Raw genomic sequence first — 27,694 nt, forward strand, 5'->3', positions numbered from 1 at the left:
GATTGCCCCAAACTAAAGGAAGAGAAGAAGGACGGAAACGTTGCTTCTCCTTCAGGTATGTATGTTATACATTGTAATCTTGCTAATTCTACTTCTTGGGTATTAGATACTGGTTGTGGCTCACACTTATGTTCCAATTCACAGGGACTAAGGAGAAGTAGAAAGCTTGATAAAGGCGAGATGGATATACGCGTGGGAAATGGAGCACGGATTGCTGCATTAGCCGTAGGATCTTATTTTATTTCTTTGCCTAGTGGGTTTGTTTTGGAACTAGAAAACTGTTACTATGTTCCTAGTATCACCAGAAACATTATTTCTGTTTCAAGTTTGGATTCTAAAGGTTTTAGTTTTCAATTTAAAGACAATAGTTCTTTTTCTTTGAATGGAATGTTTTATGGTTCAGCACAACAAGAAAACGGTCTTTATGTGCTAGATACGAGCAAACACATTTATAACATAAATACCAAAAAGGCTAAAACTGGTGATTCGGATCTCACATTTCTGTGGCATTGTCGATTAGGCCATATAAACATAAAGCGCATGGAATTACTTCAACGAAAAGGAATTCTAGAATCATTCGACTTGGAGAAGATTGATCAATGCGAATCTTGTTTACTTGGCAAAATGACAAAGAAACCTTTCTCAAAGGTGGGAGAAAGAGCAAGCGAACTACCAGGGCTAATATATACGGACGTATGTGGGCCTATGAGTACGAAAGCTAGAGGTGAGTTCAGCTATTTCATAACGTTTACGGACGACTTCAGTAGATATGGCTATATTTACTTAATGAAGCACAAGTCTGAATCGTTTGAGAAATTCAGAGAATTTCAAAATGAAGTAGAGAATCAACATGAAAAGAAAATCAAAGCTCTAATATCGGATCGAGGAGGTGAATATCTTAGCCACGAGTTTGATGACCATCTAAAAGAATGCGGTATTCTTTCTGAATTGACTGCTCCGGGGACACCTCAATGGAATGGAGTGTTGGAACGGAGAAATAGGACCTTACTCGATATGGTCAGGTCAATGATGGGTCAGGCCGAACTTCCTTTACAGTTTTGAGGACATGCGTTGCAAACTGCAGCACTCACACTCAATCGTGCTCCGTCAAAAGCTGTTGAAAAGACTCCATACGAATTATGGACTAGGAAACTTCCAAAGTTGTCTTTTCTGAAGATTTGGGGTTGCGAAGCATATGTCAAGCGATTAATTTCGGACAAGCTACAACCTAAATCTGACAAATGTTTCTTCCTTGGGTATCCAAAAGAAACTATGGGGTATTATTTCTACAACAAGTCAGACAACAAGGTATTCGTTGCTCGTGACGGTGTCTTTTTGGAAAGAAATCATATTTCCAAATTGACAAGTGGGAGAATAATAGACCTCGAAGAGATTCGAGACGAATAACGAACTCAGAACTCTTTAGAAGCAGTTCAAGTTGATGAACCTCCAAGGTCTTTAGAAGAGCCAGTGGGAGTAGTTCCTCAAAACTTTGTTGCCCCTCGTAGGTCAAATAGAACTATTTTTTAGCCGGACAGATGGACAGGCGTCCTCTTGACTAAAAACTTAGACGTTCTCATATTGGATAGTGATGAACCTTTAACTTACAAGCAAGCTATGACGAGCCCAAGCTCCATTAAATGGTTAGAGGCCATGCAATCTGAAATAGACTCCATGTCTTAAAATCAAGTCTGGGATTTGGTTGATTTGCTGGATGGGTTCACACCTATCGGATGCAAATGGGTCTTCAAGTTGAAGAAAGAAAAAGATGGAATTGTATACATATACAAGGCTAGATTGGTAGCAAAAGGTTACAGGCAAGTTCACGGCGTTGACTACGATGAAACCTTTTCTCCAGTCGCGATGCTTAAGTCTATTCGGATAATCCTTGCGATTGCCGCTTTTCATGACTATGAATTGTGGAAAATGGATGTCAAAACTGCCTTCTTGAACGGTGTAGACACCTACTTTTGTCCCCATTCCCGAAAGGGAAGGTTCGATGAGAAAAGCATAAATCTCCACTTGACAACGCATCTTCTATAAAATAACGAATCTCAATTCCGCTTTTCATTTCACCCAAAACCTGCTATTTATAGAAACCTGCTATTTATGGAAACCTGCTAAAAATAGTAACTGCCGTAATGGGTAGTTGTTAAAAGTGGCAAGTCATAAAAGATAGAAACCTGTCAGAATTAGGTGTTGCACTCCAACATAAATCCTAAATGAGATAGAGATTATGAGAGAATCCTATTCCTAATATGATTCGAAAACAAGAGTCACGTATTAATTAAAATCCTAACGAGCCTAGAGTTCGTAACGGGCCCAAACGCATTCCGTCACAAGGTTAATACGCACTAAAAGACTCGATTAAGTCTCAAACACTCCGGATTCTAGGAATCCGAATCTGACTAAGAAAACAGCCCAGATCCTATTTTCAACGCCTGGCTCTGGGCGCCGAAATCTTCGGCGCCCAGGCCTGGGCGCCGAAATTACCTGGGACGTATTCTTTCCTAATTCCTCATGGATTAGAGCTCTACAATTCTATCTTTCCACGAACTCTTTTATATAAATATAGCCCAAGTTCGACGTGAAAAAACACACAATGATTATTCTGAGTATTGACTCTAAACCCTAAGCCTAAGCCTCACGCTGCCAAAACTTATCACGCGTTCTGTCGTAATCAATCCATAAATCGAACAGAACGTATCCTGTCCCATAATTTGAGATTCGTTAAATAAAAGGAGAAATAGCAAAGTCAAAGTGGTTAGTTTTCTGAGAAACGTGACGCACCTCTCAAGGGTGCGTCGTAATGTGTCCCTTTTCTATGATTTCATTGCTTTCCTCGCCCTTTTATGAACTGTTAAACTAACTAAATCTGATTGTTCGATCACGCCTAATAAATATGATATTTTTGGGAAATTGGATTATCATGCTAGGTCCCTTAAAACAATCTAAATCAGATAATCGCGCTCGATCTAGTACTAAATGTTACATATTGTTAAAATCAACTCAAATTAGTTTAATAGTTAACACATGTCCCTTCAATTATTTATGCTGAGCTAGTAAGGATATCCTGCCTCTGGAGTTATCGAAGAGCGAGTACTCCTCTCGGTAGTTACAGTCCCCCGAACCCTCAATCTCTACCTTGCGGGTGTATGTTGAGAGATCCCCACACCAGGGATCACAAGGGAACCTACGGCCGTCGTGGTCAAACATAACTGCACTCCCTTTATGTCACGATAACCGGTTTTGTCAGTTTTTCTCATTGTCGTTAAAAACTGAATGGCGACTCCTATATTACTAGTCAATTGGGTGTAAACTCACAGGAAATCCAATTACACTTGATTTGACAAAAAGAAACGTCACACCCACGAGGGACAAGGTCACGCATTAGCCTCGTGCTTTTTCGACCCCCTCACAGTGGCGACTCCACTGGGGATAGTGAAGGAAATACTCGTGCTTGTAGGTGATCAAAATAGCCGAAGGGTGAAACGATCCTACCCCGCGTTTATTTCCCCATCAAGTTGGGACGACCTGAAAATCAGCATATTAATGTGAACGGACAGAACCGCATAACGAATCTTGGCTCCCTTGGTGTTTCATCTCGGGAGTTGCGACTAAGGATACCATCGCCAACCGGGGGGTGCATACGCTTCGAATGTTGTCCACTCGGCACTTTCGCTAGTAGTACACCCGTCCCAAACCCAATCGCTCGCCCATTAGGTCCCTCTCATTGGTGCATGCCCGCTTGGCTTACATCGTGATTGGCCTCTTGGGCGAAATTCGTCTGTTGAAGGCACTACCTCGACCGGGGCATGTGTTGGATCTGCGATAGAAGCGGTACCAAGCCAGGCGAAAACTGAAAACGAGAACCAGCCAGGGACGCATTTTCAACGCCCCTGGCTGGGCGCCAAATATTCTCACGCCCTAAGCTGGGCGCTGAAGTTGCTGCCTGGCCTTTTGGTCAGGCACAGCAGCCTCGGTGCCCACACATGAAGAAAATACGTAGCAAAAAAAACTTTTCGTGAAAAAATGCTACGAGGGCGTATGAAAAAGCACTCGATTCTAAAAGCGACTTGTAAAAAATAAAATAACTCTTTGTGTCGTTGTTAAGCCTCCTATGACGACAATGTTTGGCTCCAAAACCGAGCATGCTAATGAAATAACTTTGAATGTCACATGGGCAAAGTATTCAAAAAATAATGTTTGAATGAAGTTTTCAAGGAAAAATAATGTTCGAATAAAAAAATAATGTTTAAATGAAGTCTAGACTAGGCTATGCCAAAGTACAATCTAAATCCTAAGTCTTAGTTGTCTTATCCATAGAATCGGTCCTAATGCTTGGTGTCGTTCTGCAAGTTAAAAGGTTAAACCATATTGAGTCTCCCTTCCTAACATTTAAATCAATAAGCACCCATATGTAATTGTCATCCCTTGCTAAGAATCTACGGCTTCAATACTCTCTCTCACCAATAAAAAGAATATATTATATTATTTGCAAAATGGAAACAATCACATTCTGAAAATCATTCCCCCATAGTCGCACAACCCCCAAAGTGAACCTAAGGTGTCAATACCATTGGCAAGAAGAATTAATGGCCTCAAGGCTTATGATCACATTGGGTCACGATCATCATAGTCCTCTCGAGCCACTCACTCCTTTAAATACTCCTAAGTACGGACTAAAAGATTTTCCATTAATGCAACATGACCAACCATGAAAATACCCAAATCGGCATACCATAAGGCTACCATTGGGGTAAAGCAATACACACTAAGAGGGAAGCCGCACTAATGATTCTAGTCTTGCAAAAATAAAAATTCGATCTCCCCAACTAACTACCTTGCCAACATTAAGCAAAATGGCGCATGACAAATGAACACCCAAGGGTTAAAATCTAAAGTGTCAACCAACGAAAGTTATGGTCCAATTAGCCTAAGTCTAAAAGTCGCTTGGTCAAGTGTTATAGGCTTACGCCACTTCATTATTTTGAGTCTAGGCCACCTCCTTGTATTCATACACGGGTTATAATCAGAAAGATTAATGAAAGTTTGAGTCTAAATCACAACTTCCAGTTAAATCCAAGAAACTGAAATCTGAAAAAGAAGCAAAAAAAAATTATTTTCGATGTAATTCTTTCGTTAAATTTCAATAAGGTAAAAGCAACATTTTGAATCTACGCTATTTGCACATTTTAAGAAACGACTAAATACGCTTGCAAAGTAAGACAATTTAAAGGTCCACCCTAGGCCTATTAAAATTAAAGGTCCACCCTAGGCCTACTAAAATTAAAGGTCCACTATAGGCCTACCAAACGAGGCTCACTCAGTCTCGCCTCGTGACTCAAAAACCACAACCATCTACCTTTTAGCCCAAATAAAAAATTTGAAAGATTCATGTTGGGGAGAAATCCCCAAGCAAAAAGAAAAAAGAGAAAGAGAAAAGGAAGAGCGAAAAGAGCCATGAAATACTTAAAGAGAAAAAGAAAAGGGAGAGCGAAAAGAGCCATGGAATACTTAGCCCGTACCTCCCAAAGTGCGAAATTTACCCAAGTAAATGAAAGAAAAGAATTGAGTCAACCAATCCAAATCATGCCACAAAAACTACATAAGGTTCTACGATGTCTACCCTTTCCAATCCTTATACTCTTAGACGCCTTCGCTATGGGGCCCCTGTTCAGCTCATTTAACCCATCCATGTTCTCATTGCCAAAACCCAAGAAACCATTACCTCGACTCTTGTTCTTGAACTTATTGTCAACTGCAAACCACGTACGGTCATTGACACATACGTCATACCCATCATTTCCAAAGCCCAACCCTGCTCTTACACCACCATTAGTATAATGACCATATAACTTGTTTGAATACATCCTGTCGATATACCCTTGAGCCGTCCCCATGCTATTCATTGGCCTTTGTTGATGTAATCCTCGTGCTTGACTAATACCTATACAACTCATTCAATCCATCTTTCAAGCTGTCTTGAGTCACGAATAAAAAAAAAAAAGACCAATGAAAAGTACAAAAAAATTATAAATAATAAAAAAGCAAACTTTGCAAAGCGCCTTTAAAAGTTCGTCTAAAAAGAAAAAAGAAGCAGTTGGCGCACCAAAAAAGATCCGCCCAGAAATCATATTCAGCGCCTACAGCTGGGCGCCGAAATCTTTAACGCCCCAGCCTGGGCGCTGAATCTCTCTGCTTGCTAAAATTTGTCCAGAAGTGCTCGTCATTTTATCCGCACATACACGGAACAATAACGAACACTTGGCGGGGTATTCAGATATACGTACCACCAAAGAAATATATGTACTCAATCAAAAAAAAATATAAAACAAATTTTTGGCTTACGGCAAAGCAGCAGATTAAAATAATAATAAACTTCACTTATTCTACCGTTTCAAATAATATGTTTCCACTTCAGAACATACTTATCGAATTCATCATTCTAAGAAACCATTTTCTGGCTAAGAACTACGCAAGACCTGATTCCAAATTAAATCTATTAAAGACGGATACGTAGGCAATCCATGATTCGGTCCAACCAATTTGCAAAAATGTTAAGAGCCTATAGAATAACAAGAATAAGAAATAGAGTCCCTTATTGAAATTTAATTACTTGCAATCCAAGTCGAAAGAAAAATTTAAGTCAAAGAATCCAAGTCATCAAGATGCCAAAACGAGCACACATCGAAAAATAATAAGGGCACGTACCCTTGCCAGAAGGAGCACTCACACTCCTAGGCACTTAGCAAAGACTCAAAAGATCGCTTTGCCTCAATTGAATGGGGGCTAGTGCAAGCATCCATGACCTCTAAAGTACTCGACTTGACCCTCCCTAAAGCGAACTAACTCACTTAAAGACCTTCTTTCACCACTGGACATAGTCGTTCGCTTAAAGACCTTCTTTCACCACTAGACACAGTCATAATCGCCAACAAGTAGTAAAGGCAGTAAGCTTGCAAAAAAGAGGATCGTTCTACGGCATCGCCCCATCGTTCCTTCGAAATCAGGGCACCCGTTCATGGTAATTCAAATGCTTGCTAATCCCCTTTGAAAAAAAAATTAAAAAAAATCAGACATTGTCAATAGGACTTGGCACTTAACCAAGGCTCACCCTACTCAGACATATGACATGGGCATCTAAAATCGAAATCTAAAAGCATCATTAATGGGAAGACATAATAGCAACTGCCGGCTAAAAAAAATTGAAATGAAAAGCTAGGGAAAGAACTAAGTATACCTTGACCTTTTTGTGCAGACATACACCAAGTAAATCTAAGTCGATTTGAAAACGGTTTATATTCCCGCAATTCTGGAAAATATGGCCCTAAAAGCCTAAAGCATGTGCCGCACGGGCACAAGTAAAATCTTGGCGCCTGCACCCTGGCTTCCAGAAATCCTTAGACAGCATTCCAAAAAACATAAGAGTATTTTGATTCACTTATGTAATCCTGTACGAACCCTTCTATAAGTCAAATTACTTAGGACACCTCGGATTGTACACAGTAGGACTCGGATTTCAAATGATTTTCAAAGACTTCTTCATAACAAAGTGTCGTTGGTTTAAGATAAGTATGCGTTTATCTCGATGTTGCAAGTGAGTCAAAAAGATTTCTAAATATGATTATGGGTAAAGAAAGGCACCTAGCTGTTGGTCAAGGCACACTTCAACATGTGACTACCTTGATCATAGGCAATGTCGCACAATACAACATTTACAAGACAATAGCAAATCACTACTCGAACGTACCTCGCACTAAACGAGTCTGGTTCAAACTATTCTTGATCCATGTCACCATGAATGCATAAAAACGTATGCCAAGCATTATAGCACCAAGCCAATCCCGTAGCTACAATTGGGGGCTTGAGAAAAACACTCTAAAAATGCTCGAGATGATGATTTTATCGCAAATTCTCGACGCTAATGCTATACACACGTCATAGGGGCACAATCCTAAGGTCAATCGTGTAAAACGAACCTTAGAATGGCTACAACCCCTCCCAAATTCTAAAGCACTACTTAGAATATATAAAGTCACCCCACTATCAAGGGTAACTGAAAATCGCGAGTCACCAAAACTCCGGTCAAACTACTGCACATAACGCTCGCTCTATAAAGCACCCGTTACACAGTCTACGTCGTTCCATACAAAAGTCCTGCCTGGGGCGCGCTTTCAACGGCCAGGACCAGGCGCCAGAGATTTCGACGCCCAGCTCTGGGCACTGAAAATCAACTCCAGGCAAAGGCTGTCGAGGATAAACAAAAAAAAAAACAAACATCCATGAATACTCACATCGAACGAAGTAATAAGCCGTGCAAACCCGCGCTGAAGGTGCTACACTTGTTCGAGGACCTGAACGAGGCGTGATGAAGTACTCCAAATGCAAAACCTAATAATGATATCCCAACACCTGGAGGAATGTTCTAAGACACGCCGTTATGCCACACAAGCCTACGTCGCACCATAAGTTCAACCGTCCCACGGTACAAGTCTAAAAAAGAGTAAGGCATATTGCACTGATACGGGCACGACCAAGAGCATGTGTAAAAGAGGCAAAGACTACTTATCGCCCAAATTCAAAATGCAAGCCCCACGACTCCTACATTAAAGATTAAAGGTAGCGAAATATTACCACGGAAGGGATAGCTCGCACCTACACGAGCGGAACCCCAAGGCATCTTTCTCGAAAGAACCTACAAAAATCGTACGCCAAAAGGAAGCATCCCAACATGCATACTTGGGGGCTCCAAGCTACGAAACAACCATAGCAAAAAAAAAATCTCGAACCAAATGTTTGAACAATCAAAAGGGTACGATGTTTGAGCCCACTTCATGAATGGGCCTGAACCCTATCAAGCTTCTCAGCAAACTATTCAAAATCAGTCATTGCTCAAAAAAATTGATTCAAGCAAACTGATTGATGGACCGCAAACAACGGCCATTCTATGAACGCTCGTTCGCACATACATATCATAATTCTAAGTATCGAACATTCACGAACGCGTTCAAAAGGAAAAATATACAACAACAAGAGCGGTCAAAATCTTACGCCTCAAGGTATGTTCCTCGGCCCATATAGACTCGCCCAACTATCGCAATAACTATACGCCTTAAGAGCAACAGTTCCTTAAAATAATCGCCCCAAAGCGACAAGCACCGTAGTCCACCAATCGGCTACGGCTTCTCAAGAAAATCATCACGTTCTAAAAATAAAGAAAAAACAAAAGAGAAGAGAATACATAAAACTCCCAAGTGAAATAAACGAATGAACAAGAGGCCAACTGTGTCATCAAAAGACCAGCCCAAACAACACTTTCAACGCCCCACCTGGGCGCGAATTATTTCAACGCTCAGGCCTGGGCGCCGAAAATGAACCCAGGCTCAAAAAGGCCCTAACTTCTAATGGGCCCTGCCGCATCCATTCGACTCGAAAATTGCCGATTTCCTTACTGAAAGTCGCACCTCACGACTTTGTCAAGAGTAGCACACCACTACAAAGATCGCTCGCACTTACGAGTACAATCCCAAACATGATCAAGGACATCACAAATTGCGTATCCCCAAGGAACCTCTTTGACAAGAAATGACCGTCAAGCACGAATGCTTGGGGGCTCGAGAGAAAATATAAATTTCAAAAGAGAGTATGCAAAGTTAAAACAATATTCCCAGACTACGCTATACACAGTCCGGTGTTTGGATAATCTCAAAAAAAAACGATATTTAAAAAAAAAATATCGTTAACAAAATTATACACAGTGTGGGCCCACTCATAGGACACACCTAATTAGGAAATATTGCTACTCACCAACAGGTTGTAATCACAAAAGCCCTTCTACATAGGCAAAATGAAAAGAAAGTAAGAAATTCAAAATAGGCTCGCCCACCTTCAACGGGCGGGGTCTGCGTCACTAGCCGCGCAGGACCTTAGTTTTCGAAAAATAAAGTCTTCAAATTTAAAATAGGCTCGCCATCTTCAGCCGGCGGGGTCTACGTCACAAACCGCGTAGGTCCTTATTTTCAAAAAATAAAAAACAAATTTCAAAATAGATTCGTCCACTTCTATCGGACGGGGTGTCCACCGTTAGCGGACAGGCTCGCCATCTTTAGCCGGCGGGGTCTGCGTCGCCAACCGCGCAGGTCCTTAGTCGCTGCAGCGATAACTTTTTTTGGTTTTCCGTTTTTCCAAAAAAGAACGATGTGAGTCGCTTTTGGTTTTCCGTTTTTTCCTAAAAAGAACGATGTGAGTAGCTTTCCCTTTTTCCAAAGATTGGTTTTCCGTTTTTTCCAAAAAAAGAACGATGTGAGTAGCTTTCCCTTTTTTCTTTAATTTAAAAGAATGGTTTTCCGTTTTTTCCAAAAAAGAACGATGTGCTGGATTTTCCTTCGTTTTACGTCCCATAAAAACAAGGGGGTTTTCTCGTTTAGCTAACCCTGAAAATGAGAATCTTTAAAAAATATTTTTACCTCGTGATTGGGCTTGGCCAGGCCCAATTACACTTTATAGCTTTGATTTCGAAAAACATCTGTAGCTACTCCCAATGACAAAGTGAGGGAGTTCCTACGCCTCTTTAGATACTTCCGATGACAAAGTGAGGGAGTATTCTATACTATCCGTTGACAAATCCCAATGACACGTGAGGGATATGTCGACACTTCAAGTGATGACCCTTAAGTCAAATGTTATCACTCGGGGGCTCGTGAGACCCTCGCAAAAGCAGGTCACCATGGCTTGTGCGACGCACTCCGTCTAATACTTTGACCATCGTCTTACTCCAAGACTCAGTCAAAGTGGGGGCTAACTGTAGACACCTACTTTTGTCCCCATTCCCGAAAGGGAAGGTTCGATGATGAAAGCATAAATCTCCACTTGACAACGCATCTCCTATAAAATAACGAATCTAAATTCCCCTTTTCATTTCACCCGAAACCTGCTATTTATATGAACCTACTATTTATGGAAACCTGCTAAAAATAGTAACTGCCGTAATGGGTAGTTGTTAAAGTGGCAAGTCATAAAAGATAGAAACCTGTCAGAATTAGGTGTTGCACTCCAACATAAATCCTAAATGAGATAGAGATTACGAGAGAATTCTATTCCTAATATGATTCGAAAATAAGAGTCACGTATTAATTAAAATCCTAACGAGCCTAGAGTTCGTAACGGGCCCAGACGCATTCCGTCACAGGGTTAATACGCACTAAAAGACTCGATTAAGTCTCAAACACTCCGGATTCTAGGAATCCGAATCTGACTAAGAAAACAGCCCAGATCCTATTTTCAACGCCTGGCTCAGGCCTGGGCGCTGAAATTACCTGGGACGTATTCTTTCCTAATTCCTCGTGGATTAGAGCTCTACAATTCTATCTTTCCACGAACTCTTTTCTATAAATATAGCCCAAGTTCGACGTGAAAAAACACACAATGATTATTCTGAGTATTGACTCTAAACCCCTAAGCCTAAGCCTCACGCTGCCAAAATTGATCACGCGTTCTGTCGCAATCGATCCATAAATCGAACATAACGTATCCTGTCCCATAATTTGAGATTCGTTAAATAAAAGGAGAAATAGCAAAGTCAAAGTGGTTAGTTTTCTGAGAACCGTGACGCACCTCTCAAGGGTGCGTCGTAATGTGTCCCTTTTCTATGATTTAATTGCTTTCCTCGCCCTTTTATGAACTGTTAAACTAACTAAATCTGATTGTTCGATCACGCCTAATAAATATGATATTTTTGGGAAATTAGATTATCATGCTAGGTCCATAAAACAATCTAAATCAGATAATCGCGCTCGATCTAGTACTATATGTTGCATATTGTTAAAATCAACTCAGATTAGTTTAATAGTTAACACATGTCCCTTCAATTATTTATGTTGAGCTAGTAAGGATATCCTGCCTCTGGAGTTATCGAAGAGCGAGTACTCCTCTCGGTAGTTACAGTCCCCCGAACCCTCAATCTCTACCTTGCGGGTGTATGTTGAGAGATCCCCACACCAGGGATCACAAGGGAACCTACGGCCGTCGTGGTCAAACATAATTGCACTCCCTTTATGTCACGATAACCGGGTTTTGTCAGTTTTTCTCATTGTCGTTAAAAACTGAATGGCGACTCCTATATTACTAGTCAATTGGGTGTAAACTCACAGGAAATCCAATTACACTTGATTTGACAAAAAGAAACGTCACACCCACCAGGGACAAGGTCACGCATTAGCCTCGTGCTTTTTCGACCCCCTCACAAACGGTGTTCTTGAAGATATTATGTTCATGACACAGCCGGAGGGTTTTGTCGATCAAAAGAACCAAGGAAAGGTATGCAAGCTTAAGAAGTCCATCTACGGACTAAAGCAGGCATCAAGGAGTTGGAATAAACGATTTGATGAAGCAGTCAATAAGTTTGGCTTCATCAAGAATCAGGACGAATCTTGTGTATACAAGAAGGTCAATGGGAGTAAAATTGCATTCCTAGTCTTGTATGTTGACGACATACTGCTTATTGGAGTCTGTAAAGACTTGGCTCGAGAAGTGTTTCTCAATGAAGGACTTAGGAGAGGCACAGTACATATTGGGCATCAAGATCTATAGGGATAGATCTAAGAGGATGATTGGACTAAGCCAAAGCACTTACATTGACAAAGTGCTAGCTAGGTTCAATATGATGGAAGCCAAGAGAGGCCATCTACCCATGTCACATGGCGTATATCTAAGCAAGAATCAGTGTCCCAAAACATCTGATGAGCGTAGAAAGATGAGTGGAATTCCATATGCTTCGGCTATTGGATCCATCATGTATGCTATGATTTGTACAAGGCCGGATGTTTCGTTCGCACTCAGTGCAACGAGCAGGTACCAGTCAGAACCAGGTGACACGCATTAGACTGCTGCCAAGAACATCCTAATGTACCTGAAAAGGACTAAGGATCAGTTTCTGGTTTATGGTGGTACACATGAGTTGATTGCTAAGGGCTATACGGACGCAAGCTTTCAAACCGACAGAGATGATTTCAGATCACAGTCTGGGTTTGTGTTCTGCCTCAACGGCGTAGCAGTAAGCTGGAAAAGTGCTAAGCAAAGCACTATTGCGGATTCTACAACTGAAGCCGAGTACATTGCTGCCTCAGAAGCAGCAAAGGAAGCTGTTTGGATTCGGAAGTTCATCGAAGAACTTGGTGTTTTCCCCTCCATTAAAGGACCAGTGGCTTTGTATTGCGACAATAGCGGGGCCATTGCCCAGGCAAAGGAGCCTAGGAGCCACCAGAAGTCCAAGCACGTACTGCGGCGATTTCATATACTTCATGAGATCGTTGAAAGAAAGGAAATCGAGATTTGCAAGGTTGGAACTGACGACAACGTCGCGGATCCATTGACTAAACCGTTGCCACAAGTGAAACACAACGCACATGTAGCAACCATTGGAATCAAGCATGTTGGAGGATGGCTTTGATTTTCTAAGTATTGTTTTATAACATCTGTTAGATCTATTTTTAAAACAATTGGTTTAACCATTTCATATTTATGAAATTTATTTATTTCATATTCATTTAATTGTGGTTTAGAATTAAATGATAAGTCCATGTGATTCAAATCATTCAAATGGGATGTCAAGATGGATTCTTCGACAAAGAAACACCCATAAGTGAACTTGAATATTGAAGTCACAAAGGATCCCTAATCCAGGTCATTGAAAGGTGGACGACCAATGACTAATGAAGATTAGATTGCAAGTAGATTACTTAGTTCTGTTTCTTGAACTAGAGTGACTGGATGTCAGAATCTTTTGCATAGATACTTATTGGATCTTGTATCGGATTGACCATGAGAACGCTTTAAGAGATTAAAGTCATGTCATAGGTATTTCTCATTAATGGTGATTAGAAACCGTTCCTCAGAACATGAGTGATTATGTCTGCTCGTTTGAGAATTAGTTCGCTTTGATACTAGCTAAACGTCGCACCGTAAAAGGAAGCTATAAAAGCAGTTATTGGGCGCACTATGAATCAAAGTGAGTGTTCATAGATGCAAGAATGGATTGTCCTCCTATCTTTGATAGGATATGGTGTTGTTGTGTAACAAGGCCTCTCGGAGAGTTAGATACTGTAAAATGCATGGCCGTGCTCAGAATGGTTAAGCTTAACCTTCTGCAAAAGTTTGACAGTTGAACTCTGTAATCCGAGAAACACTTCTGGACCTAATAAGGATGGCTTGGATCTTACCTTATGTTCAGTAAGTAACACTAAGTGACAAAGGAATGTGGATGCACACTTGTCTGAATGACAAGTGGGAGATTGAAGGAAATATGTCCTTCACCCAAGGTGCATTAAGTCTAATACCAAGTTTCAGATTAATTGCGAACAATTAATTCAGTGAGATCAAGTGATCGGAACAGCTAGTTGGAGCAATGCTTCCGATCAGTGAGTTCTAATGGATATTGAACTCACAACTTACCCTTGACTGAACCTACAAGGTCACACCAATGACATGTAACAGATCACCGGATTAAATGAATCAGAAATTCATTTAATAGCTTTTCGGGAATTAGTTGGAAACGTATTATACGATACGACCTTTGTCGGAATCGTATACCGTATCGCGAATATTCGTAAGCTGGGCGACACGAAAAAATCGTATCGTACGACGGTGATTCGTCGTATACGAAACGATAAATAATATATCAGAAATATATCAAATCGCGAATACGAAGGGCATCGGAGTTGCCGGCCCGTCGAGCCAAGCACGTAAGCGTGCAAGGCCCAACAAGCCAGCAAGCTCGCGAGAAAGGGCCAGCAAGGCCAGCCCATTGGGCGCGAGCACGCAACAGCACGCAATAGCGCACAGCAGCGACGAGCGAGCAAGGCCCACGGCCCAGCTGCTCGGCGCGCGCGCTGTGGGCTTCGGCCTGCAGTGTGTCGCTGGGCGCGGGCGTGCGGTCCGTGTTGCTTGACCTGCACGGCTTGCTAGCCGGCCTTGCTTCTTAGCTTGGTCGGTTAGTAAGGTTATGTAAATAACCTTCCAACCTAATTTCCAACTTAGCACAATTCATATTACTCAAACCCTAGAGACACAGAGAACCCTAATTCTCTCTGTGCCTCCATAGCGAGTTCTTCCCAAAAGCAAAGTATCTTGATCAATTGTCTAAGCTACGATTATCATGACGGATCTGGTCGTGTCGGTGAACCAAGCAGAGGAACGACAAGTGGAGTTCTTTGTTCGTGTTGGTTGACAGATTATTGTGGAAAACACGCTTCGAATGTAAGTTTGCTTAATCTGTGCTTTATACATGTTTCCTGGCTTTGGGGATTGTTCCGCACATGTTATTATGTTTAACTGTATTCCCCTACACTTTGGAAGCTAGATGAATTTTGGTTAATGCTTCTGCATCTTTTTTTGCCAATCAATTGCTCTTACAACTGGTTTTTCTCCAGTTTGTTGTGTCGTCGGTATGCCGATTTCAACAACTTTCCATATTCTAGAGGCATGTAAAACAACCTTCATTTAAATTCTCCAATATTCGTAATTGTCAACGTTGAATAATGGAATAACCTGTTGTTGGTTTGTGCTTGAAAATTCCATTTGTTTTTATTTTTTTAAATGAAAATAATATTTCTATATTATAGATGAATTATTAACGTTGCGGAAATCGTTCTAGAGAACCTTCTTGATCGGTATAGCTCTTGATATCACTGATAGGATATATATTGTGCTAATTATTGATAAATAATATATAATAAATTAATATATTATTTTATATAATATATAATATGATATATTTATTATATTTTACAATTCTTATATAAAACACCGTAAATAGTTTACTTAAATATGAATGATTTTAAAACTAAATCAATGGTAACTTAGTGATATCTAAAAATAACTTGTTAATTTAGAGAGATTGATTGGGGCTCTTTGTGACTTTTAAAAATTTTGTACATGAGAAGATCACGGGAATGAAGAAAATGGTAAATTGGAGTCCCCGGTTTGACTCCAAGTTCCTTGAATCCAATGTAGCTAGCACTCTCGGCCCCCTAGAGGTTTTCATATGGCAGCCCGTTATAGCCTCTAATCCGTCTTCACGACCAGCCTCCAAGTGAACAGAAAATGCATTGGACGTCATTGTTTGATGAAAATAAAACACTCTGTATGGGAAGCCATACCGGTGACAAAGAAGTAACTCGGATTCAGCGTCTACTAACAATTCAACTTTTGTGACTTTCTAATGGAAGATACCAATTGCGGGGGGCGAGAGATAGCCTCTAAAGCTTTATCCTCAATGTGTCATTAATAAATGTGATAAGATTCCTCAACGAAGTGGCACAGAACTGCCACTTCCCATTGATGGGATTTCGATTCTCACATTTGTTGATGGTGACTTTCATCTCGAATGCCTCCTCCGAAAGAGAACTAATGGAAAATATTTGAGGATGTGTGCGAGATTTTGGGAGTTCAATAGCGGCAAGTGTTTTTCTGTTGCAAATTTTGGTGTAATTCCAACAACAGTTTTGAGTTGAATAGAAATTTTGGACCCAACTTGAAGGGTTTTTGGTAGGACAAATCTTTATTTAAGAAAGTCTATTATTATACCACCACCATGACCATCATCATGGAAATTTCCCGTATACCCCCCCCCCTCCCCAATAATTTTGTTTGACCACCTCGGTTGTGTTCACCCATATCGAATTCTTGGTGTTAATGGTAGAAGGTAAACTCGTTTCGACATATATAGTACGACATCACAATTTTAGGAAAATTTTCTTGCCAATATTCTGAATTATCTTGCCCCAATGATGGGACGTTGAGGACATTGAAGAGGATAAAGAAACATACAAGTAGGAAAGAAGCCATGAAGAGGAAAGATATGTTTGGCAGTAATTGTTTCTCAAGAAAATACAAAGGTTATGGGGGTTTTGAAACTAATTTGGCGTAGTAGAAGTACAACACAATTATTTTGGCCCAATCAGTCATGAAGTTTGTGTCGTCAGGAGCAAAATATGCATGAATTATCTCTAAATGCCAAGTACCTCATTCATATGTCGATGAGCTAATTTTTTGGGTAGTTTCTCTTAAATGCATACATGAACTCCTAAACAACTATAAATTAATAGCTTGGGATCAACCACTCATGCACTCATAGTATGTCTGTTGTTTGGAAAAACCAAGATTTTGTTAAAATTAAGGGGAGTCAAGAAAAAATATTTTTTTCATATAAAAATTAATTGTCAAACAAGTTTTAAACAATTCATTCTACAATTCTTACACAAGCAAAATCAAAAATCTCATGGCGTGTTATGAAACAAAAATCCCCTTATGGGAATCAAACCCTTGACTAGGAATGTCCCAAGAAGTATGTTTACCAATTGGGTTATTGCTTTCTTGTTATCATAGAGGATTGAATATCATATAACATAGAAAACTGTTCTTCTTGATGATGAGTCTTTTCGAACCCATCAATCATCACTCAAACAGAAACACCATTCTTTTTTAACTTTCAATGTTCTCTTTCTTTTGATGAGAACGTTTTTCTTTATGAACTCCCCAAACATCTCAACATAATTAGAACGCCATCCTTTCGAGCCCGTCATATTTCATCTTCTCTTGAGCAACATCATGCTCAATCTGTCATTGGTTTTTCGAAACCAATCTCAAATCCTTCTTTGGGTTTTCGAAGCAAAACCAAACTCAAATATATACTTGAATTGGATGTGATCCTAAGTACGAGTCTTTCTCCAACAAAAACTCATCTTCTACCAATTAGTCATAGCGAAATTATTATATTAAATATGGAGTATGAATCAAAATAAACCCACCAAGAGGAAAATTAAATGTGAACGGTCCTCGGGATTCCTATAGGACCTTATACCATGTTAAATTAAATATTTGATTGTCTCATAAAAATCGTGGGAATATGCCTCTTTTTGTAATAAAACCTAGATATCCTACACCGTAGGTTTTCTAAGTCTTATATACTTATATCTCATATCATATATCCTCAACGTCCAAAAGCTCTTAGTGGAGATTGATCCAATAACCTTGAGGCTATGGGGCCTAACATTTAACACTAGGCCAAGAATTGCTTGTTTGCCCCTGTTTATACATTAGCATAAGAATTTATTAGATAAATGATCACACTACTAGCATAACGGTTTGCATACCAGAAAAGGGTGAAGCCTAAGTTTCTCATAATATGATATGTTATTTATATTATGTAAAGTCGTGTTATCGGAAGAAAGATCTCTATATTTTAAATTGCATATTCTTCTTTTAACATTCAAATTATTGTTCAATACTTATGTAACATGATAACCTTAATTTCTTACAATCTAATTATCTTTTGGCGAGAGTGCACATAATTACAACATTTGACCATATGCATTAGAATCTAACCTTCATTACTTGTATTTTCTTAGGTAATGCTTTATATGAATTTCAAATAGGTTTCTAGGCTTTAGATAGAATTATTATATTACTTCCAATCCATTTTTCACTGGTAGTTTGTAGTTCATTCAAAATAATCCGTGTTAGGGGTATGAATGAATGAATTGCTACTGTTCACTAATTTTTGCCATCGCTTTATTGCTTGTGTTTTGTTGAAGCCCTTTATAGATATTGTGGTGCCAATCCCTCTAAAGCACCCCAAATCCCACAAAGTCCAACAATTACATAAATCTCATCGTCGGTCGCTTGTGCCTGTTGTGCGCACACAAATACCCCGATCGCCCATCACCCCTCGCTCTTGTCGCCTATAGGCAAGAACACCTATTCATAATCAAACTCTTTGTCATGCTCCTGCGATCCCCAAGAAACTCATTCTGTACAAGGCTTGTATCCTTGCTTTTGAAAGGCAAGTGTAATACCTCGTATATTTCGTAATTTATAAATATATTTTAATTGTATTTATAAAGATTTTTACGAATTTAATTGAATTTAATAGGAATTAAATGTATTTTATTTTTAAAAAAATTAATTATTAATTATTTAAGAAAATCGTATTTTTATCAAATAAATTCAACGAATTTATTTAATCAGGAATTGTTGGGTCATATTTTGAAAACGAATTTAATTTTAATCTAAGCCCGATTCAATTTCATGATCAAACCCAACAAGGCTTGCAAGGAGTTAATTCTAATTAAGCCCGTAAGCAAGCCCAACTTAAAACCCTAAAACCTAGCCCATGAGGGGAGGAAAAACTATAAATACCCCCTTCCCCTCAGTAAATCCCCACAAAAAATTTCGGCACTGCCTCTCCCTCTCTCTCCTTCTCTTTCGTCCGCCATTTTCCTTCAGCCCCATGCAACGAGCGTTGCTTTGCTTGCTGCCAACCCGCACAGTCGTGCCTGCCTTGCCACGCCTCAGGCGCACACTCACCCGCACTCCCTCTCGCTCTCGTCGCGTAAAGCAGCGCCCACCCCTCGCCTTGCCCGCAGCGCACACCGCAGCCCTCACCCTCGCCCTCGCCCTCCCCAGTAGCGCGCACCCCACCCCTGCGCTGCTCGTGTTGGGACTCCTGTTGCTTCGTGCTGCTGCTGTACTTTGCATCACTGCCCCACACGCAACACGTCGTTGTTGCGTGTGTGTGTGTGTGTGTGTTGTTGTTGTTAATCAAATCCGTATACTTTAAACTTTTTTTAAATTCAGTTTTTAAATTATTTAATTACGATTATTTAATTATTTTGGATTATTTAAATTGTTAGGAACGGTTGTGAACACCGTGTTTTAATGTTTCGTATTTGAATTGATGAGATTGATTTTGATTCAAAAGAATTATAATTTTCAGATTTAATGATTAAATAAAGTTAAAATGTTTAAGGTCAAAACATGATTTTATTAATGACCTATTAGTAGGATTTTAATTCCAATTGTTCAAGCGATTGATTCACTTAATTTAATGAAGATTTAAATTATGGGAATCAACTTAAATTTTCATATTTATTATAAAGCTTAATGTGTTGATTTTTAATGATTTTAAGGCCAAAAAGTCAATGTTTTTATGCTAGGACTTGAGTTGTCTATTTGAGACTATTAAATTAACGATTAACGATTAATTTCTAAATAAACCAAGGGTTTTAGATTCTTAAATAGTTGCTGGAAATTTAGTAAACATGAATAATAATTAAGTTTCTCCTTCGTGTTTATAGGAGTTGATTTCTAGCTTGAGTCGTGATTCGCATAGTGGCCCCGTACTTAGGTATTCCAGGTACGTACATGAGTAGGGTGACCACCTATCCCATGAGAACTTTATGAAGTATATTGATTGCGAATCATGTGAACTTAAGTGTTCTGAATTCATGTTTGATGTGTGAACAAGCATGTGAGAATTGTTATTGAATCTATGTGAACGAGTATGTTATGGATTGATTAATGCTTTATAGATTCTGTTGAACTATCATGTTATGGACTTCTATAATCGTTGAATTATGTCAAACATGTTGTTCAAATTAATATGCATGTATGAGTGTTTCGCATGCAAGTTATTATGATTATGCTATTGTACGGGATGTCTAGCATACAATGAGCCTATTGAATATTGCCTCAGTGCATCGTTTATTCTACCGCAAGTGTAGAATACATTTAAGAAGTTTATGTGAATTAAACTAAGGACTATTTATGCTAAGGGCACACCCCGCTTGTTAACAGGCAATGTCGGGTTATCTCAAATAGTGTGTTTGAGAAGGAACAGTGGAGTAATTTCACTTGAGTCCTATGTTTGATCACAAATCCTAAAGGATTAAAATGAAGTGTCATTGTTTAATTATTTATTTGTGTAATTGTTGAATTACTTGTGAGTTATGTCTTTGGGTTGAGTCTTGAACATAACATACTAATTAACGTAAAGTGTAACCCGAATGAGCTTCAAAACTTTTGGAACGTATATACCTTGAGTATGAAGAATTGGGGGAGTCGCGTCAGAGAAACTCGTACTCCTTGAATGATACAAGATGTTGTTTCATTCTTTTGGTTATTCGCTTATAAAATGTGTAGGAATTCCGTCAGTATGGTCCGACTGTCGGTAGGAAGTCCGACTCTATTTTATTTGGTGCTTGGTGGGCTCCCAACACCCTCAGTTTCCCTCAGTGGTCTTGTTATTCCCTCGGTGGTTTTGTGTAATACCCGTTCGAAGCTAAATTCTTATTAATCTATGAGTTAAGAGTCGTGTCAAGTCTCGAGTATGTCTTCATGATTAATTGGTTTACTTGAATGGCTTTTGCAAGTGGATTATCTTTATTGTTGAGTGAAGCATGTTAGACTAAGATTTCATTCTAGCTTGCTCGTAATCAGCTTTCGATGTCATCGTGCTTCATGTCTTTCTGTCATGGCCTTCGCCTTAATGACCCTATGATTATCCATCATTGCACTTGCATCGTTAGGGTGTAGTTTTCAATAAGCAGGTTGGTAGAGATAACTTGCGGGAGAAGTTATCATAGGAATAGTGTTGAGAGGCTATTTTATCTCTCGTATTTATAAACTCTATTTTTGATTTATAGTCATGACTACTACTACTTTAAGTATTAAACTATAGTTAATGGATTTTCTAAACTAATTTAATGTTGGTTTTGGGTCTTAATGGTTCCAAGTTGTTTTATGACCATTAACTATTTAATATGTTTGAAAGTTAGTTAATTTCCGCTGCGTAATTCTGGTAAATAGCCTTAGCCGTTATCACGGTGGCGGTAATATCTTGGTAATTCTTTTATATTAGTCGGAAAAGGTAATTATAAATATAAGGAATTACCAGGGTGTTACAAAGTGGTATTTGCAGAGCTCTAGTTTGAGAACTGTTTTGCATTAATTAATAGTGCAAAGTGGGAAATCCTTAAACTACGATTTTAAAAACTACTTGATATTAATTCATACTATTTGAGTAGGATTTGCGGAACTTTAGGATTTTCTAAAATTGTTTTCCTAAAGTCAAAACTTATTTTTGAGTACTCAATATTTCGAAAAGTCAAATACCAATTATTTAAAGTTATTTGAAAACTTAACGATTTATTCAATATTTTTTTCGAATTTATTAAATTCGAACGGGACGAATTAAATTTCAAAAAAAAATTATTATTTTTCTGAATTATTTTCTTTTTTTCGAAATTTTCAAAAAAAATATATATTAATTTATTCGGATTTTCTTCATTTTTCTTTAAAAACAAACATTTATTTTTCCGAATTATTTATTTATTTATTTTTGGAAAATAATCGGATTAATTAATTAAATTATTCGATTAATTATTTTAATTTACGATTTTAATTTTAATAATTTCGCTTATAGAGGTTATTTATTTAATTAATTTCGAAAATTATTCATATTTCTAAGTGAGAAAAGTTAGATTAAGAAGGGTATATTTAGGTTAAGTATGCATTTAATATGAGTGTTGATAGGGCGTTTTTCCGTCGTTGAAAGATCAACGCCACAATCAAACAAAATTTATAGAACCACTAGACCAACCAAATATATTGTTTATAGTGGCAAGTAAATGGATCGTCCAAAAGAAACGATGGTTCTTGAGTTTAAATGTCAAGCTAATTTGAACAAGAGGTTTGATTTGAGTTATCACTATGAAGCTAAACTAATCAACTAAACTAGATTGAATCAAGGAAGCTAAACGTTAGGGAGTTGGGGATAGTCTAGGGAAATTGGGGGAAATGAACTACCATCTAGTAATCATGAATGATGCAATGAAATAGCACCACTACACCAAAATTACTAAATAACAGCACCTAATTAATAGCGTTTATTCAAAAACGCTATTGTTATTATCAAATAACGGCACTTTATTTTTAATTGCTGTTAAAAGAATTGTTATTAATAATTTAACTATCCATTTACGAAAAAAAAGGAAAAAAGAGCACAATGGCTCCCCCAACCTCCTCCTAACTCCCACGACCTACATACTCTTTCCCTCCCACTACCTTTACTTCCAGTTACTCACCAGAGTCTTTTGAGGTTCACTCAAAGATTTCCAAATTAAACCAAACCCAAATTTCCCAGATCCAAGGTTTACTACAGTCCGTCGAACATTTGACTTCAATCAGGGAGTCTATTGAGAGTTCCTTAAATCCAAATTTACAGGGTTTTCGTAATTTGGCTTCTTCTCCGGCGAATGTTTTATGGCGTCGACTTTTAATTCTTCTCAACCGAACATTTTTCTGGGAAGCTATTTGGAAGATATACTCAAGTTATTGCTGAATTATCAATTGTGAGTCTGTATTTTAGATTAGCAATTTAATTTTTTGTTTTTCTGTGAATTTGCGATTCTCAAATTGTGGCCATCGGTCGTTTTATATTGATCAACTTCTGCAAGTTGATACGAATTCTAACTATATGTGTGCTTAATTAAATGATTTTTAGTTTGGTGAATATATCTGCGTCATTTGAGGAATAATTAGATGATAACCTCACTCTCAACCTTTTGCCCTATTCGGATGATCAATGTCTAGGAATGTAAACCCTAGAAACTGAAATGAGATGAATGTTAAAGGATTTTATGTGGAGAAGTTAGTTTCTTGAGTATCACATGATTACACATGATCAACACACTGAATTTCCTCCAGTCATGTATTCATGTAAGAGCATTGGTTTGAAAGATCTCTTCTAAAATCAAAATGGGCAATCAAGTCTGCACCAACAGTGGCAAAAATTTTAAACCATCAATATACTAAGATACAGAGGTGAAACATGGTTACATTTGGCTAGTTTGATCGATTTTTGTTATTGTTGTAGCATTGTTGTTGTTGCAATTGTTTGTGTTCATTGTTCTTAGCTGTTGTGGAATGGTGTCGTTGTTGATGTTAACGTGCATTTGTGTAGTCACAACTCACACCTTCCTCTTGTTTCTATGCTACCCAATTCCCACTTTGGTATACAAATAAGTTGGGGTGTCTCTGCCCAAAATCCTTTCTCTTTGATTTGAGTGACTGGAGGCTTAATCATTTGCCTCATTTCTTGGGAAAAAAACTCAATTTATGATGATAACTCTCTATATAACTAAAATAGAAGCTCGGACTTTCCTAAATCATTAAATAATACTCACCTAATAGGATTAACAATTAGGAGCTAGTTGATTGCTTCTGTTGTTGCTGCTATAACTTCAATCTAATTTAGAAAAAATCCTTTATCACTAATAGAGATTTTCACCTTAATTATGATACACTGATGTCCTACAACTCTACAAGGTCAAATTAAGTTAGAAAGTTGAACAATATTTCATAATTTCACTTTTTGTTTGCTTTTATCTTAAAGCTAAGGTAATATATAATTATTTCCAATGCATACATTGCATATTAAGAAATATTTGTTACGCAGTCTAAAAATTTGGATAATATATAGTTCCCTACGCTTTTCAGATTCATCCTTGATGAGAGGTATGCACCTCAGAGGAAGTCTTTGTGTATACTAGGTATACCATTTAAATGGTATACTAGCAATAGAATAATAGTAAAATCAGAAGTGGGGTCAATAAAGTTAGAAAAGAAAAAGGAAATGTGGGTTAAATGTGTGCGCCAAGATATTTAGGTGAAATTGTAGAGATAGAGTGAAAATTTCACCAAATGCGCCAATGTCAGTGATGAAAATTTAGGCGGCAAAAATGGTGAAATAATTTGCATAATTATTTTTCGTAAAATTTAATTTCTATTTTGTTTAATTTCTTCCCCCAATTTCTTCTTTCAGATCTGGGTTGTTTGATTAAAAATTTGAAATCCGTATGAACAATTCAGTCACGTATGAATGAAGCCATCGAATGTGGAAGCTGGGCTCACCTTATTTATGGTGTTTGTCATGAAGTAGGCGTGGATAATTAGGCGATTGGGCAAAAAATTGGTAGGCGGCGGTAATGAGAACTTCTAAGGAGGGTGAAGGGGTGGTTGGAAGCAAAAGGAGGTTGCAATTAAACCAGGTATGTTTCCAAGTTTCCGTAATTAGTTGTAATTAATAACCAATTATTTCATTAATTAATACAATAAATGCATCAACTATTAGTGGAAAAATAAATTCGAAATATTTATTTAAATTAGGTCATTCAATTCAGTGAGTAATCTCGAAATTTTTTAGGGTTTGAATTTGATTATTATCCATAATATAAATTTGAGTAATGTTGAAATTACGGTTTGAATTTGGTTACAAAATATGTGTAAAAAAATTAGGATAAAGATGATTGGAATAAAAATTATGATTTCAACGATGATTGGAATAAAATTTAGGGTATTGTTTATTGTTAAATTGTGAAATTACGGAAAAAAATTTGTTAAAAGAGGAAAAGGCAATGGGGAACACGAAGTCATTTGTAAACATTTTTAAGGTTTGGTATCGGAAGCATGTACCATACTCCAAATTAAACACAATAAATTTCATTATGTAGGTTCTTGAATTGGATGGGGAGGAAGAGTTGTTGGATGATGTAGGGGAATATTGTAGTGATGATGGGTTTGACGAAGATGATGGGGTAGGTGATGCTGTAGAGTCTGAAGATGGGGGAGTTGGGGACGTAGAAGTTGGTGAAGAACGTTGGGAAGATGACGAGTATGATGTTGTGGATGATTATGATGAAGCATTAGATGACGGATATGAATTAGATGAAGAATTGTGTATTAAAAATGATGATGACCTGAATGAGGTTAATGATGATAATTATGATGAATCCGGAGAAATCGGAGTAGGGAGAAACACTACTTGTATGGAGGATGAAGACATTGGCGGCCCTGGTGATGGCGATGGGGTGGTTTCAACCAATAACTCAGATATGTATACAACTCCTACGAAGCGGAACAAAGGTCCCATTCTACCGACCCCTGTTGTTGGAATGTCATTTGCTAATTGGGAAGCATTGAATAACTATTTTCGATCCTATGGGGAGCAACAAGGTTTTGGTGTAGTGTGTATGGGAGGGAATAAGAGCGGGGTGAAAGACAGTGAAACTGGCAAATCGAATTCCCTGAGGACCTATGTTTGGAGGTGTGAGTGTCATGGACGGCCAAAATACCGGCGGATGGTGAATGGAAGGGTAGTTACCTGCGTAGAGGAACCAATTCTTAAGAGGAAGACGAAGAAGTGTAGTTGCCCTATTATGCTATATGGTGCTCGGACTAAAGAGAATTTATGGGTTGTGAAGAGTGTTGTTACTGAACATTTGAACCACATTCCCACTCCTACCAAGTCCAACCATATATCCATGTTCCGGGTCAGGAAAATAACTCAGACAATCCTGAAACAGATTGAAAATGATCACGATTCAGGTGCACCTGTGGCTCAGATTTTCAATAACTTAGCGGGAAGAAGGATTGGTGTAGAGAATATTGGTTTTACGAAGAAAGACGTGCATAATATTTTGAATAGGAGGATGCGATTGAGGCTACGAGATGGGGATGTTGTTGCAATGATAAATTATTTAGATAAAATGACAAAGGATAATCAAAAAAATTTCCATCTCCACCGGCTTGATAAAACAGGGAAGTTGCAGGATGTAATGTGGGTTGATGCTCGTAGCAGAGCCGCGTATGAGTATTTTGGGGATGTCGTTTGTTTTGACTCCACGTGCTTGACAAACAAGTATGAGTTGCCATTTTCGAACTTTGTTGGGATGAATCACCATGGGCAAACAATTTTGCTTGGATGTGCATTAGTGTCTCATGAAACCGCGGAAACGTTCGTTTGGCTCTTTAGGGCATGGTTGTCTTGTATGGGGGGTAAAGCTCCCGCTGCTATTATGACCGACCAGGATGCGGCTATGAGGAAGGCAATTAGAATAGCAATGCCAATGCCTAAAACCAGACATAGTTGGTGTATGTGGCATATTATGCAGAAGTTCAGCCGAAAATTGGGTTCGATGACTAATTTTCCCCAAATAAAAGTAGCCCTACAGAATGTCATATACAACAGTTTGACCCCTGTTGAATTCGAAGAAGGTTGGGCTGAAGTGGTGGAAACTTTCAAGCTGAAGGAGGCTAAGGAAAGCTACAAGTGGCTAGAAGGTATTGATCATGGTTTGGTACTACTTTTAATTCTAATCGTGATATGGTAAAGTATACATTATACGAAACCACGATAACATTTTGGATTGGTACACGTTTTCATTTAATTATGTACCAAACTGCATTAAATATGTTATTTACATGTGCAATGTGGTAGGTATTTCATATATAGCATTGTCTTTGGTGAGAATGTCTTTCATGTTCAATTCCTTTGTTGTTAATGTTATTCCAGTAGGAACACGCACAAGAGGGGGGGGTGAATTGTAATTGGAACTTTGGTAAAGTTTCTTGCGGAACTTAGAAACATTCAAGGACCTGAGAATAGAAAAGACAATAACAATAATTGTGAAAACTTCTTGACACTAATCAAGAAGAGAATTCCTTTTATTATAGTAATACCTCGATTACGATAATCTCTCAAACACAAGTTCCTCTCAAACTTGTGTTCCTCACAGTAATCTACTCTGATTACAACTTTTTTACTTCTCTCTCTCGGACTTAAACTCTAAGTCTAAACAGGATAACTCTATCCTCACTAATACAAAATACAATTCGTGTTTGGATAACTCTAGATATTAATGATGCTTTTGTGTGGATATAGGGCACTTAGGAACTTTGAATTAACTAGGACACAAACTGTTTTTAGAAAATCTTTGACAATACGTTTTTAGGAAAGCAAGAACTCTTAGAATGTTTGTGTCATTTTTCAGAAAACATACTTGCCCTTTTATAGATT

General features: G+C 38.4%; 1 protein-coding gene across 1 annotated transcript; it reads left to right on the forward strand.

Moving 5' to 3' along the window:
- Window positions 1-24,824: 24,824 nt before the first annotated feature.
- LOC130461769 (protein FAR1-RELATED SEQUENCE 8-like) lies at window positions 24,825-27,179 on the forward strand. The gene is made up of 3 exons (XM_056829969.1): window positions 24,825-24,887; window positions 25,350-27,004; window positions 27,116-27,179. Exons 1-3 carry the CDS (start codon window positions 24,825-24,827, stop codon window positions 27,177-27,179), a joined length of 1,782 nt encoding a protein of 593 aa, XP_056685947.1.
- The last annotated feature ends 515 nt before the right edge of the window (window positions 27,180-27,694 follow it).

The sequence above is a fragment of the Spinacia oleracea genome, chromosome 5 (assembly GCF_020520425.1).
Source record: "Spinacia oleracea cultivar Varoflay chromosome 5, BTI_SOV_V1, whole genome shotgun sequence".
Classification (NCBI taxonomy): domain Eukaryota; kingdom Viridiplantae; phylum Streptophyta; class Magnoliopsida; order Caryophyllales; family Amaranthaceae; genus Spinacia; species Spinacia oleracea.

What these genes read in the sequence shown, in the direction of transcription:
- LOC130461769 (XM_056829969.1), top strand. Translation starts at nt 24,825, where the DNA reads ATGAGAACTTCTAAGGAGGGTGAAGGGGTGGTTGGAAGCAAAAGGAGG. An exon ending in GGAGGTTGCAATTAAACCAG is followed by an intron (nt 24,888 to 25,349) that starts GTATGTTTCCAA and finishes TTCATTATGTAG; the next exon opens with GTTCTTGAATTGGATGGGGA. An exon ending in TTAATTCTAATCGTGATATG is followed by an intron (nt 27,005 to 27,115) that starts GTAAAGTATACA and finishes GCAATGTGGTAG; the next exon opens with GTATTTCATATATAGCATTG.